Source organism: Oreochromis aureus, linkage group 15 (genome assembly GCF_013358895.1).
Source record: "Oreochromis aureus strain Israel breed Guangdong linkage group 15, ZZ_aureus, whole genome shotgun sequence".
In the NCBI taxonomy this organism is placed as follows: domain Eukaryota; kingdom Metazoa; phylum Chordata; class Actinopteri; order Cichliformes; family Cichlidae; genus Oreochromis; species Oreochromis aureus.
The window spans coordinates 39,419,261-39,434,607 of NC_052956.1; the positions used below are offsets into that span (position 1 = coordinate 39,419,261).

General features: G+C 40.2%; 1 protein-coding gene and 1 long non-coding RNA gene across 12 annotated transcripts in view; both read right to left on the reverse strand.

Moving 5' to 3' along the window:
• The window catches only part of ptprfa (protein tyrosine phosphatase receptor type Fa), a 335,895-nt gene that overhangs the window by 199,489 nt on the left and 121,059 nt on the right, over positions 1 to 15,347 (reverse strand). For all 11 annotated transcript variants that reach the window (XM_039598488.1, XM_039598487.1, XM_039598496.1 and 8 more), the window contains one exon: positions 3,878 to 4,023. In XM_039598488.1, the coding sequence (XP_039454422.1) occupies positions 3,878 to 4,023 (146 nt within the window). The remainder of the gene's footprint in view (positions 1 to 3,877; positions 4,024 to 15,347) is intronic.
• On the reverse strand, positions 10,452 to 13,842 carry LOC120433038. The gene is made up of 3 exons (XR_005608266.1): positions 13,722 to 13,842; positions 12,076 to 12,225; positions 10,452 to 10,677 (listed from the first exon to the last, which is right to left on the reverse strand). It is a non-coding gene; the product is annotated as an uncharacterized LOC120433038 (long non-coding RNA).

A 15,347-nucleotide genomic window follows, 5' to 3' on the forward strand; every position in this document is an offset into this window, starting at 1 on the left:
TACCATTTATCTGAACAGTTAGCCATTCATATCTAACGCTGCACACCTACATGCTCTAATGTTAATTATTTTGTTAGTTTAAACAAACTCAGATACTCTACAAACCTCGATATTAACAAAAGGAAATTTTCTGCATGTTAAAACCAAAACGAAGCCCTGGTTGAAATGTCAACACCGGCATTCCTTTACTGTTTACTTTAGGCTGCCTACAAACACTCAAACATGTCCAGGAATGATTGTTTATCTTTAATAAGTGGACACTGGGTTAAGGACATGCTGTGCCTCGCCTCTGCTAATGAAGTCACAGAAGTAGATCTTTCATCTTTGAATGTGCTGCTGTTGCCTTTTCCAAGAGAATCATCCTCTGGTTGTGGAAATATAAGCGCTGTGACATGTTATGTAGAACAACAGTTACTGATAGCTCAGGACTCTCCTATCGTGCATATATATTGTGTCTTCCAAAGAGAGAACATATCCAGATACTGGGCTACTATAATTTTGAAGTTATCACCAATCAGCAGTCACATTGCTTAATTTCTAAAACTATAATGAATAAATATACAATTGAGGTAAGTTGTAAAATATAGATACGTAACATATCATGAATATATGTGTTGTGACTATGTGAAGAGCAAAATTTGAAAAAAAATGGAGCATCTAATGAAAAACAAAACATTGAACAGGTAGGTGAGCAAATATGATTGAAATAGTTGGGCTGTGGCTATTTATAGACTGAGATTAAAGCTTTTTAAAGGTTTAAAGAAATCAAATAAAGCTGAATAACAGACTATATAAGTGAAAGTACAGAGGGAGTACTGGACTGTCTTCCTGTACTGGGAGGTGGTACATCCACACCACACACAGGGTCGCCATCAGTTTAAATAATGCTGAGCAGACAGGTGGAAGATAATTCCTATTACTCACAACGACATGAACCAAGTGTCTCCGTCTACGCGGGACTCATGTTGAGTCACTTCAGTTGAAGTCATTTGGGTTGGCTGGCAGCTAATGAGCCTTCCTGCTGCTCCAGAGTCCTGCAGGAATGCTTGTACAGTCCTATTTATTAAGCTTTTGCTGTGTGTGTTAACGCAGCTGCATGAATAAAATGTCGACTTTCTGCTCAGTGCTTCTGTACATTGTATAGAAGCCATTTTGCAGTAGATGAAAAAATATCCTTCAAAGTTCACTTCATTTAATTTTGTCACAAAGCACATCAATTACAAATGTAAGAATCTGTTAATCAATAGAAAAAACATAGCATTACATTGTATGCAGCAGTCCCGTTTGGCTGACTTGACTTATAGGTTTGATCACACAAATAATCAGTCATATTATTAGATCAGTGCTATCAGTCAATCTCAGTCATTAGCAAATCATTCCAGTGCCACCCACCGTGACTCAAATCGCTTCTTAAATGAAGACATAACATTCCTCTATCCACGCCAACCCATCGACTCTATTGGATGAAGCTCTTGGTTTTTGTATTTTTCAATGCAGTGTGGTAATTTGTTTGTTTTTTTAATAGACATGAAAAACTACTCAGATGTCATTCTAGACCTCTACAACATTTTATTAGCACAGTTTATGTGTAGCACATATTCAAGCTTGAATACAAGGTACCAGATCAATTTATGTAAACTAGGCCAACTTCACTCCAACCGTTACTGGGATTTAGTTTTCCATCTTCATTCAAGTCAGGTCAAATTTTCAAAAGAGCAAAAGTTATAGCAGTGCTAGTGCTAATTCGACCTCTGAGGATAGAAAGACACACTTTGCTTATTATCTCATTGGAATGACAGTTTTCTTTCTTCACTTATGTTGTAAAAGAATCGGTCCCTGTTTTTGTAGCAGGCTGTAAACATACTTTAACAAGGGAGTCTGTGCAGATTGATGCGCTTTTGAAGCCAGCCTCAAGTGGCTATTTAGAAGAATTGTGGTTTTTGTTGCTACCACACAGCAAACACTTTTCAGCTGCACGGGTTGGCTGCAATGTCTGCCATTAATGTAAATGTTGCTTTAACTGCAACACTAATTATTGCTGCAGACAGAGCAGACAAAGCCCTTCCAGACCCCCGTCTATCCTCAAACACACTGCAAAAAATGTTTAAGCTCAACTCCACCCATTAAACCCATAGGTCCTTGCTCCTATCCTGACACCAAGTCTTGACTAGAAATGACTTGTAATCATGTACTTAAAAAAAGTACTTGATTACAATACGTATTTAAAGGTCACACAACCTAAAGTTACATTAAAAAAACTACAGAGAGACTTTTCAACTCTGCATATTTTATCTTCTGCCAGCGTTTTAGTAGCTTGCACATGTATCTAAATTACGCTGATTCAAAATGTCACCATGCATGTATTTTTTAATTATTGTTTTTAATACTAATGCTGATAGACGAGATAATCAGGGTTCTGTTCACTGAATTTTTCAGAATTATGCAAATAAAAAAAAGACATTTAATATCTAATCAAAAGGCATTTCAACTTGTCATTAAAATGTAGTGTTTGTTCACAGAGAGGTGAAAATACACTTTTTTTCCTTTTACAAATAAAAGAAACACAAATAATCCAGTTGAGATTAGCAGATATGAACCTTGTTGCTACGTCAGTGTTTTTTCTGGGCTCCTGTGAGTCAGTGGGCGTCTGAAGGGCAACAGAGTGCATTCAGAAAATCTAAAAATGTGAAGAACTCATTCAGTAATAACTGTAATAAGAAGGAAGAATATGTGTATTGCCATCCACAGGGACATTTATTTCCTGCATTTGACCCGGCCTAAGCTCTAACGCCTGAAAACTAACATCCAAGTATAACGCAGATATAAACAGTGCCTTGTTGGCTGGAGACATTGGGGCAAACATGTAATCTCGACACATAAAAGCTCATTGGATGCTTGAACCATAGACTGTATATTAAAGATGGACACTGCCACTATAACTTCACCCACTGATTTGCGAAGCTTTAAACGTCCATGTTTCATATACAGTCTGTGGTTTAAACCCAGGACCCTCTCACTAAGAAGCAACAATGCTTATTACTGAGCCAATGTGCTGTCATTTGGCTTTAGATATCTCTAAGCTCTGAATAAAAATGGGCCCTCTGAATGTGATGGACGTTTTTTCCCTCTTTTTTCAGATGTTTTAATGAGAAGAACTCCAGTCAAAAATGTAAAAAAGAAATCATTAGTTCCACAGTTTTCCTGTCTGGTTTTCAGATCATTTCCAGCACACACACAGTCTTCATAAAGTCTACAACCTCTTTCCTACATTTCAAAGTGGAAAAATAAAACTTTGATATTTGAGCTTTAATTGTTTGCTGTTCTGCTGAACAAAATGAAATGCACTCAATTCAGATTTAACTATGTCAAATTTTAAAAGCTTCACTCATAACATAGACATTTGAGAGATGCTTTTGAGCAAAATCACACACACCAAATAAACCTGATGTGCTGGCCATAGCGGGTTATTAGAGTTCTGCTCCCTTCCACCACTGAACCCACAGGCATCAAAATCTGCACCTCCTCCTCTAATTCTGAGCCTCAAGTGTTTTCATTAGAATAACACAACTAACATAATTTGCATTAAGTGGTTTTCAAACAGGCACTAAATGGAGAAAGCTGCTGTGTCTGATTATTGTGCATGGTAGTAATTAATAAATACAGCACCAGTCTACAGTTCGGCCTCTCTCCTGCTAAATGCACACACATCTTCTTGAGGGGTATGTTGCATATGTTCTATAAAATGACAGCGTGTGACCTGCTGCTCTGTATCACACAAATGCAGACAGGTAATGAGCAGTGAAGGTGTGAGACAAGGAGGTGTTGCACATTCAAACGCTTCAGACAGGGAGCTTTGAGGCCAGCTCACGCGTCGTACCTCAAAGCGCTGGGAGCTGACTTTCTTCCCCTTTTTCATCCAGGTAATGCGAGGCTTGGGCTCACCGACCGCCTGGCATACAAACGACGCCACTCCTCCCGAAATCCCCGTTTGATCCTCGGGGGACTTGATGAAGCTGGGCGTGCCTAAGGGAAAGGGAAAGAAACGGAGATGAGGGCACGAAGAGAGGAAAACCAGAATCAGATGAAGAGCCCTGACAGAGAAACAGCTGCAGGCAAGTCACAGGGATTTTACATCTCTGTACTTGCTTTAAGTCCTGCAATAACAATATGCTCTTTCAAAAGCTGTTTCATGCCTGTAGCCACACCTAGCCGTAAAAACAGCCCAGCACCATCCTTTCCCTGAAAATAAGCAACATCCGTCAGTCTTATTAATAGTGGCAGAGAGCAGGCAGATGTGAATGGACAGATGGAAACCTTGAAAAATCTGCTTTGAATGCATGAATAAACATGAATCATAAACCAGCCCTGTGACCATAATACTGTACATCACCAACATGAAAGGCTGAAATAAGTGTCGTGCATGGATAATAGTGCAGCTCAGAAAGAAATCATTTTTAAAATTCATGTCATGGTCTCATATGTTAACCATACGCTGTGGTGGTTTGGACCACTAGCGGAGTTATGTTGCAATGTTTAAATGAGCACTGGACCTGGTTCTCGACTAGCAACTTCATAAAAATACAACGGGAAATGTAGCACTCTATCAGAGATAAATCAGAGTTTTAGAAATAACGGAGCATATATATATTCTTTAGTGTATATGTATGTATATATATGTATAAAATCTGGAGAAGAAGGCTTATCAATGTAAGCAAAGCAAGACAATTCTACATAGCGCTTTCCAAGAACCACAGAGTGAATATGGATATAGAACGTAGAACAAAGGATATTAGAGTGTAAAACTGCACAGTAAATAAAACTGAGATTTAAAGCAGTCTGAAAATTTACAATTAAAAACACACAATATGGAAAGTTACCAAATGCCACAGACTTTCTATGGTATCTGTTAACATGTTGCTGCAAATTGATTCAGAGCATTTAACATAGCACTTCACAGGGTCATTAATATGGTCCACAAATCATTGGACATCCTCTTCCCTCCCTGAAGGACCTGTACAGCACTCGCTGTCTCCAGAGGGCGAGCAGCATCCTACAGGACTGCACACACCCAGGACACCGGGTGTTTAAGCTGCTGCCGTCTGGCAGGAGGTTCAGGCTGCTGAGGTCCTGGACAAACAGACTCAAGGACAGCTTTTACAACAGGGCAACAGCTCTAATCAGTGCTAACAGCTGACCTGATTGGCTACCTCCTTGCAAACAGCTGACCTGATTGGCTACCTCCTTGCAAACAGCTGACCTGATTGGCTACCTCTCTGGACTTTTTGGGGGGCAACAACAATAACAATAATAATATTTATATTTGCAACAAGGTGCAATAATTGTTATTATTGCACATTATTATAATGTGCAATAATAACAATGTGCAATACACATACACTTATTTTTCTTTTTATTACTTAAGTTACTGTGTCGTGTCGTCCTGTCATGTTGTACGTATTGCCGATGTCGGACAGTTTTCCAGTTTCATTGTACTATTGTATTATGTATGACTGTGCAATGACACTAAAGAGACATCTTATCTTATCTTATGACATCACCACAGCCCTCAGCAGGACAAACGTGAGGGACAAAGGCGGTAATCAAGTTACTCATCATTACATTGTCAGAAATATTTATTCAGAATTGTTAAAAATGTTAAAAATATTTATGACCCTGCCAGATCGGTATTAAAAGAACAGTCTGAACTACACACCTGACCAAGGCTGAAAATTCCCATAACACCACATGTGAATTCAACCCCTGTGTCCTGAAGGAAATCTGAATGTGAATGAGTTTGTGATATTTTCCTGAGAACATCAAGACGACGTGCTCCAAATAGTCAAATTACATTTCTAAAGATATGATAAACTGACACGAACGTCACTGCTTAATTACTGTCATCACACAAAAGATATCCTAATACTGCTTCTACTTTGGGATTTTCATGGTTTTATCTTGTTTTATTTTTCCCCTCACATTTTTAATCATGTGTTTGACCTTTTTCAAAATTATTCCTCAATCAGAGGCCGGAAGCATCTCCTGGTATTCCATTAATGAAATAAATTGTGACATATCTGATGGTATTATGACTAAAGAAATATCCCTCCATAGTTACAAATGTTTACTGAACAAATCCCAGTTATAAACAGTCATTTGATGTGTTTTGGACAGCTGAGCTAGTTATAACTGATGAAGTGAAGCCGGAGTTTTGATTACATTTGTAGGGGTTCGTTTTATCTTCAAGGTTTAGGGTTTGAAAGAAAACAATAAAACTACATCAGAAACAGACAAAAATACAGAGATCCCAACATTTCCAGGAGCTTTGAAGAACAATTTGCATGTTCAGCAATGAATGACATCTGAAACAGGATGTATATGTGGATTACTCTGTCTTTGAGAAGGAGCAATCATTCACTGTGTAAACCATCACAACAATGTTATATGTCTGCGCAAACAAGGGCTGGGGGCAGCTCTGTGGTACCACTAAGCATTATTTTTAAATGATTATTTAACCAGGCTTCTGTCACAGCAGTGTGTACGGTTTGTCTGACTGTGATGTAAAATCAACATTTATGAGACACAATCAAATCACTGTTTGCACATATTTGTCATTTGTTGTATGACAACAGAAACTGAGTGATGATTACATGACAGCAGCCAAACGGTGTGTTTGCATCTGTGTGTGTGGTCCTGACACATTTAAGCTCAGTCTACAACCGAGATGCTAAAAGAAAATGTCGGTGCCAGAACAGAGCTGCAGCGTCAAATATGAAACCAATGCCTGCGTTAGTTCATGCAGGCCAAGAAGTCGAGCTCAATCACAAGCCAAGCATTTTAATGCCATCCCACACCGGCTGATGGGCTTAGCTACAAATCGAATTGGCTAATCTTATATAGGGCTTGCTATTTATACTGCTTTAGCCTGCCCATAGTTCCTCTGTGTCTGCAAGCCACTTTGCAAACCAACTCCAACCCAGTTCCTCCTTTTTACACCATATCTGACTTATACCTGTTTACTGCATGCTCTGTTCTGAACAGAGGTATTCCTGCTGCCTTCCCTGCCTCAGGCTTATGTACATATATGCACAAGGAAGAAGGGGAAGAACCAAAGTATAAATTAGTGCAGGTGGACATAACCATCTTCTTTTGATTAAAGTGATCCTGACTCAGTTGATGCTTCAGCATTTGTATGCATCAACCCAGGGACAGACTGTCTTTTTGAACTACATGTAGTATTTATGCACCAGTGTCAGTGCAGTGATTTGTAGAAAAAGCCTGGTGTCCATTTTTCCAGTTTTTCATGTGGAAGTTTTCCTCTAATTTGGTGTGAAACTTGTTTTGGCAATGTGACAGCTTGCTGTTCTCTTACTGCTGTGTTAAGTTACTGCTGACGCAAATCCAACGTGTCCTGCTGCTTCTGCGTCACATTAAAAAACTACAAGTGACAAACCAGTCAAGCCAGGGTGAGCTGAAGAAGCCTGCAGGTGACAGGCACTTGACTGTGACCAGCACACCTCCATCACACCATCAAGGTGAGCAGGTTTACCTTGCTGTCCAGTCTAATGCAGTGGAGGAATACACAGTCCACCTGCTGCTTACAACACCCAGTTTCTGCATTGCTCAGCTTGACTAATCACCGTCCGATTAAAGAAAAACTCTAAAGGTTTCCAGGCAATTTAATCATTTAATCATCTTGTTAAACTAATTGCATTTAGTGCAATTGTGTTACTACATTAACTTTTAGGAAACGCTGATAACATTTATGATAAATTGTTTTTCTCTTAAGATAATATCACAGAATCCACATTAATTTTAACACAAAGCACCATCTTGAAAAAAGATAATTGATGTGGTGGAACAAGCTAGTCATGTGTGATGTTATTTATATTTCTAGCATTGGTCTGGCGAGTCTCTGAGCCTCCGCTCATGTGTTGAATTCTTGTTAGAAAGAACACCCAGTCCTGTTAGCGCTCCATGGTAACACTGACAAAGACCGGCTCTCCTTCTGAGACAGACTGCTGTGAATGTGGAGAGCTTTGACTAATGATTAAATATTCCTTGTTGGAGCTCCTCACCTCAGAGGCCTCACCTTTGCTCCCACAGAAAGATTCGTAATGTTGGTATTTTCCTTTGGAGGTAGAAGCAGCTTCTTTATTGCCAGGTCAGTGTGTAAAGACGGCTGAGACAGGTGGAAGATACTTGAAGTGTTGGTGTTATAAAGCATCAAAGTCTTGTCATTCTCCATGCCTTCCTCCCCTGCGTCATTGCTGCTCCCGATTCCCCCCTGTCAGCATGTCTCCTCCAATAACGCTTTGTTTCTCTGATGTAACTTTGAAAAGCAGCAGAAATCAAAGATCATTCTTCTCGCAGGCGGCTGTCTGCCTGACTTCTACTTGTGTGGTTAGTGGTTCATGGCTCCTTTCCATACAAAACTCTGTGATATATATACTTTTATATTTTGTGTATAAGTGGGTCCCTAATTCAGCTATAAAGACAAAGAAACATTAGGTACTTTCAGACCTTTTTTTAACCTTTTTTTCTGTCTGCACTGCAAAAAGTGATGACCACTGTATCTCCTTAGGGCTGTCCACAGAGATTGGCATCAATGTGATCACCACAGAGAATGAAGCGTTAATTCAGTAATGAGAGGCAAATTAACCATTAGCAATGCAAAGGAGGTAGGTTAAACTTTTCCTAACTTTAAGCAAGAAATTGTTGATTTTTTACATGTGATGGCGTGAGAGGTACCTACGTAATCAGATGTCTACTATCTTCATCAGTGGATGGGGTCCCTCGCTATAACGCGGTTCACCTCTCGCGGCCTCGCTGTTTCACTGATTTTTGTGGTGCAATTTTGCATTTATTTATTTTTGGGTTTTTTTTTACAGCGCATTGTGTTCTGCGTCCTGATTGGCTGTAGACACTTGTCAATCAATCTCGGGCCGTGTCTCCTGCAGTGTGACTCTGAAGTGCTGTACTGTATGTTTGTAAGTTTTCTCCCCAAGAAACAACAATGTCGATGAAACGTCGTCACCTGTGGGTTTCTTTGGTTTCAGTCTATAATACTGGACTTATTTTTCTACGAAGGTTTGAACTTTGAGAGTGTTTAAACGAGAGAAAAGTGTGAAAATGTTCATGCCTGTCTGAGAAAAGTGTATAAAGTGTGTAGTGACGGGTTTACAGCCTTAAAACATCGATAATAATTGTAAAAAATAAAGTTGGCTACTTTGCAGATTTCACCTATCGCGGGTTATTTTTAGAACGTAACTACACGATGCACCACTGTACTCATAGTGTTTAGGTATCTTTGCAGCATAGGAAGAGATCTGAGTGATGTAGGTGTACTCTCACTGGTAGGAGAATGTCGTCACTGGCATAGATACCAATGACAAGGCTAGCTAGTTTTGTTAACAGCCGCATCTGTCAGATATTTGTCTCCAATGCCAAAGATAGATGCATGTAGCATATCAATCATTTCAGTCCTGCAGTCATCATGTCTAAAAACTGCACAGCTTACCATATGTTCCATTTCTACCCAATCAAAATTCAACCACTGTGCTAATAAATATGTTATACAGGCGTTTCTCACGTGACGCCATATGAACCTAACTGCCTGTCACATTGGAGATGATATAAAAGGCAGTCACAAAGAAAAACGTGTATTTTCCAAATGGTTATCAAGCGATTTCTGGAGTTCCTTGGGTGTAGCAAGTTGAAATCAGTCGTAAAGAGTGTTGCGCCACAGACATTCTTATAATTGCTTTGCTCACTTGGAGATTGCTGTTGTTGCCTGTAGTTGAAGGCAGCCACTCGTGTTAAAACATTAAAAGAAACATTTTTGCTAATTGGAAATGGAGACCATTCACCTTCAAAGTGAAAGCTGTGCCTTGGTGTTACAGCACATTTCAAAATTCACAAAGGTTTTTGCAGCTGGTTGAGGAATGCAATTTTTTCCTAGGAGCCTATGATTGAAGAGGATGACTGAAAACTCTGTAGGCCTGAGTGACTGGGGCTACAGCAGTCTACAACTACTCTCCAGTTGGTCAGGGAATACACATTTGATAAATACAAATACACTTTTTAAATGTAAGTAAAAGTAGTGTGTGTAGCACACGCAGCATGCAGTGCACTAACAGAAGAATCGAAATCAAGTTCTGAGATACGAAATGCTGACTTTTGGAAATCTGATGCAAAACCCTCATTTGTTCATAACTGTGTTTCATCAGCTTCCATAAAGGTTTCCCTCTTTTGTTGAAATCCTTTCCTTTGACCTTCTAGGTTTCCACTTAAAAAAATGCAGCAAATGTAGCTGCGTTTCATACGGTGTTGCTGCTGACACACAAATGCTGATAAATTTATTAGAAACATCAAGCACGGAATAAAAGCCGTATATCTTGTCTGGATGCAGCTGTGTGATGGCAGCACAGGCACCTTTATGAATCAAAATTAAATTGTCTTCACACAACATTTCTATGATTTATTTTGAAACTTCAATTCACATGTACAATACACTCTATAATGTGATGTATGTGCTGCGCCGCTCTTCTGGTAGGCTACGAGTCGGAGCTGCCTCTGCGTGTCCGCTCATGCAACAGCCTCAGCCGAGGAGCCCGTACCATCAATCAGTATTCAGCACACTTCACAGCACCGTGACAGCAACATTTTCAGAATGGCAGGCTGTAAGGAGAAATGTGAATGTTTCAAGCAGGGGTTAAATCCTTTTTCTTCCCCAGCAGGGAGCCACGAAGAGCCTTTTGCAGGCGAGGCGAGACATTTTAACAGCAACTTTTAGCAGCTGATAAGTTTGCTCTTTAAAGTTCAACGTGACTCAAAACCCACTTGTACAGTTGGATCCAACAGTTTGTCCTTAGAACATTTCTTGTAACAGAAATTGTACATCAGATTGATATCAGGTCCCGATGATGGCCAGTGCTCAGGAGGGAAATACTTTCACTGCATTATGCAAAAACGTGTTGGCAGAATGAAAGAATCAAGTCTGCACAAAGAGTTTCATCTGAGGAGCCAGAGGTGGGCGGGGAAGAAGTGAGCGGATCATACCATTATTAAGCTATTTATTTCCCATGGCTGTTGATCATTGACCCCGAGGCCTAACACTCCAAATATAAAACATACTTGTGCTCTCGCCTCTTTTCTCTGGCAGCTGTTGGTTGCCTTGCACTCCCATTATTCTCTGACCTGTGTTTGCAGCTGTTTCTTGGCCTTATTTTCTTAGAAATGCGCCTGTTTGACATATAATCTTTAACAGGCATCTATGATGAGGGGGAAAGGAGAGGAAAACATACAGTAAAATACTCTGTAAGTGATTTGAAAAGGATCGGCGGAAGCAAATGGATGGATACGGATTAGTATCAATATTTACAAATCCCCATTGTCGTAATTGTCAGTGCCATCACCTCTTGAGGTGATGTGTTGTACGAGAGCACAAGCCACCAGGACAGTTTGTAAATTCAGTAGCTGAGCTCAGTGAGCTGTTAAGGACGGTGAATTTAGGTAAAGTTTTCTTGACAAAGCTGTAAACAACTGAGTTAGCTGTGAGTTGTTGAAGACTCATGTTAAAACTTTTAAAAAATATATGATGCTAATTAAAAAACAGAGACCATTCACCTTCAAAGTTAAAGCTGTGCCTTAGTATTACAATGTTTAATTTGGTTTGCTATATCAATGTGTTGCTTTTACCCAATCTCATATTTCACAATGCTGTTATACAAAATCAAGAAGAAGTGAGCTGGTGTCTGCTGGCGTGTTTTCGCTCATGATGGTTTTACATATCATGGGACTGCATATAAATAACACGCCACTGGGTGCGTCTCGAGTGTCATGTCTGTGCATTCAAGCTTTTGGTCTAAAATTACAGCATCAGATTAGACACACTTAAGGTAAGGCTGATGTTCATGGAGCAAAATGACATGTGGAGGCCAACACCCTTCATTTTTGCTGTGATGTTGTTGCCAACATGGAAGGAACATTTAAAGCGGTGTATCATTACACAAGGAGCTTAATTTGAGGGGAGAGTTTTCATTTGTTACAGGTGCAGTCACAGAACATAGCAGTTACCTGCTTCGTGACTAATTTCTTGGGAAAAATGTTCGTGGAACAAGTTGCCATTAAAAGGAGCTGTACTTTGAGCCACCTCTGCATCAGCGGTGAGGATTTTGCATGTATTTAGTGGGCAGGTAGGTTGCTCAGATAGTCAGCTCATGTCATCTGGAGGAGGTAGGAGATATGCTGACACACAAACAATTTACTGACATTTACTGACACATGCAAAGAAGAAAAGAACAACAACAACAAAAAATCCAGCACCCTTAGAGCAAGCTGAAAGTCACCAAACAGAAACAGATATAGCCTGACTATAATAGGTTTAGCATGTGCTAAATGCCAACTCCTCCCTGCTCATTTAGCGGCTGATCTTTGAATAAAGCCAATCTCACAGAGGACATGCATGGCTGGAGCCACAGAGGAGAGGCTGTTTTGCAAGAGGGAGGCAGTGTAAAGCAGCAGCCCACAGGAGACACAAGCTGCCTCTCCACACAGGCTTTTTATGGGAATTATTCTGTATAAAAATGCTACAGGGAGAAGAGTTTCTCTTTTTCACAGGAAAAAAAAAGGTCAGCGAACGCTTTGTGAAATGTGCTCCATGCAACTTTCCTCATGTATTAGACTTTTTATGGGGATGTTTGAACATACTGCAACACAAATCTGATTCCTCTAAATCTCCTGGTTGCTCGGTCGATGCTAGCTCCCACATGGTGGGCATGAGCACTGAAGCTTGCTTTACCAATGCAGAAGGCATTTATACCACGGGTTGTCTGGAAAATAACTGAATTCAAAAACAAATGCTCTACTTTTGCCCCACAATCTAAAACCTATATGTTTGATTAGTGGATGACACCAAATTGGTTGGATGTGAGAGTGAATGGCTGTCCTGTTTTCTGCATTAGCCCTGAAACTGTTTAGCAGCCTGTCAAGGGTCTATCTTCATTCTCAACTAAGGAAACAACTCATTTTGGCTGCCATATTCGTGTCATACCTGCCTCTGCATCCCCCCCATACTCAGTAGATGCTTTTCATTATGCAAACTTATGCTTCCTCACATGCTCCTGTTACTGAGGAATCTGCCATCACACAGGTTTTCAATCCCTTAGCAGCCCCTTGAGGTGATGAGGAGCAAGGTGGCTTATAGAAGAGGTCTTATGTCTCTTGCATCACTTTCCCCCTCTCCAATATCAGTGCTTTAAGGAGATAGGATGCAAGGAAGAGAAAGGGTGAGGGACCCAACAAGATATGTTAGCATAATGAAAAAGCTCTCCTTAACTCATCTCTGCATTCATTCTCTCCTCAAATGGTTGGATTTTTCATGTGGGGAAGTCGGTTCACTGACCTTGTTTTGTTTGTGTGCTTCCAAGATCGAATGTAAAAACAACGTGAACATTACAAAGACAATGTCACTCCTCAGAGTATTTAAAACACACTTTGCCAACTGTTCTCAGCATACAATCACTTTACCTGCTTTGTTACCAGGACGACTGCTACAAACTAATCTGGGTCATTTTGCATGGAGGATAGCTACTGGCTACAACTTAAAGCCACATTACTAAATAAATGTAAACAACAAATTGCATTTGCAATACAAAAATTCACACCATGAGTTACAAAGTTCTTCTAATTAAAAAAATGTTTTTGCAGTTTATGTATCAAACCTTCAGTTGTTTCTTTTTCTGGCTCGAGCAGCTTTTGTGTGCATTTTACCAATAAGAAATGTATTGCTTCCAAGAACACATGAATGCACAATAACCTGCTGTCTTCTCCAGTGTGTTCTCTCTCCTGTGTCTGTGATTGCATGAGTGGAAGTAGGTGTGCTGGAGTCAGAACAGAGCCGTGCCAGGTGCATCTCTTTGCTGTTATCAAGCCCTGAAAAAACAATCAGCTCTTCCACCGCTGCTTCTGCCTCAGCCAGCGTTCGCTTCGAGCTTTTCTGTAAATTGAGTTTCTTCTTCAGCCTGTTGCCTGCATCCTGACCCTCGCCCCTTTTCCCCATTGTTCAGTCTGTTCTGTCCACACGGCCTCTCGGTGTCCTCCTGGTACCGTGTTCCTGCTAAGTCTCTGGCATCTCACCAGTAATCTTCAAAGCCTAGCACAGCACCATCACATCCATTGCTGTGTTCAATTCTTTTTTCCCCCATAACCCGACTCCTACATGTCTGTGTGCCACAACAGTTACTGGTTGTGAATCCTTGCAGGGTCATCAGCACATGAGCGTCTCTTCATGCTTTTCAAGCTGCATTTTATCCTGTTCAGTGAAATTATATTGTCATCTGTTATTATGACTGTTGTGCAGATTAAACCAGATGTAAAAGTTGAGTTTGCTTCTTGTTCCATATCCGTCTCTTATTCTCCAGCAGGTCTTCGTTACATGTTTTTTTAAAAAGAGGGAGCTATCTTCTTTGGCTCCCTTGCAAAAAATTCCTCTCACCATGCCACTGCCAAATCCAGCAAGACATGTCTCTGTGCCCATTACAGACTCTCAGGAACAACTTGAGCCATATGCTGAGAGGCGTGCTGCAGCCAAACTGCAACTGAAAACACACATGAAACCGTTCTGCATTCAGAAACACAATTAAGAGGCAATTTTGAGTTGGGAATCAATAAATGGACTGGAGACAGACCAGTTTGTCCTCATTAATAATGCACTTTAATTCCTTTAAACTTGTTCTACATGTGTTTATTGAGAATGATTGCATTTTGCTACATCCAGACAAACCGTGTAAGTGGTTTCCATTATAATATGTACAGAAATGAAGAAGGCCAGTGTTTGAATCGGTGTCATTCTTCAGGAAAAAGTTAATATTACGCAATTTTTCACAATAGGACAAAAAATTCCTTAGAGGGCAGATCCTGAGCTAAAGTAACACTGACAAAACATTAGGGACAATGTTTTCGGTTAGAGGTTCAGATAATGAGCACCGCCTACATGTGGCAAATCTGGGAAAGGCAAATGAAGAGTTGCACTGAACAATTTGATACTGTGATTTTCAACGGTGAATATGAAGCTCGACTTCATGGACAGGCAGGAGTGGAATCATCCAGGAGAAACTTATCACATCTTTTAAGAAGTCTCTCCAGGCACTAGCAAGGGAGTTGGTCTCACTGTTACTGGGATCAGAGGACTCCTATAAAGGGCTTCTGTTGTAAACATTGAAAAAGTGTGACTCAAACCAGAAACAAGAACACTTGCTTTCAATTAAAAGTTGTGCCTTACCTCCAAATCCAGTATATTTTATACTATGATCAACTATCACAACTATCTACTACCAATCAAACCAGCT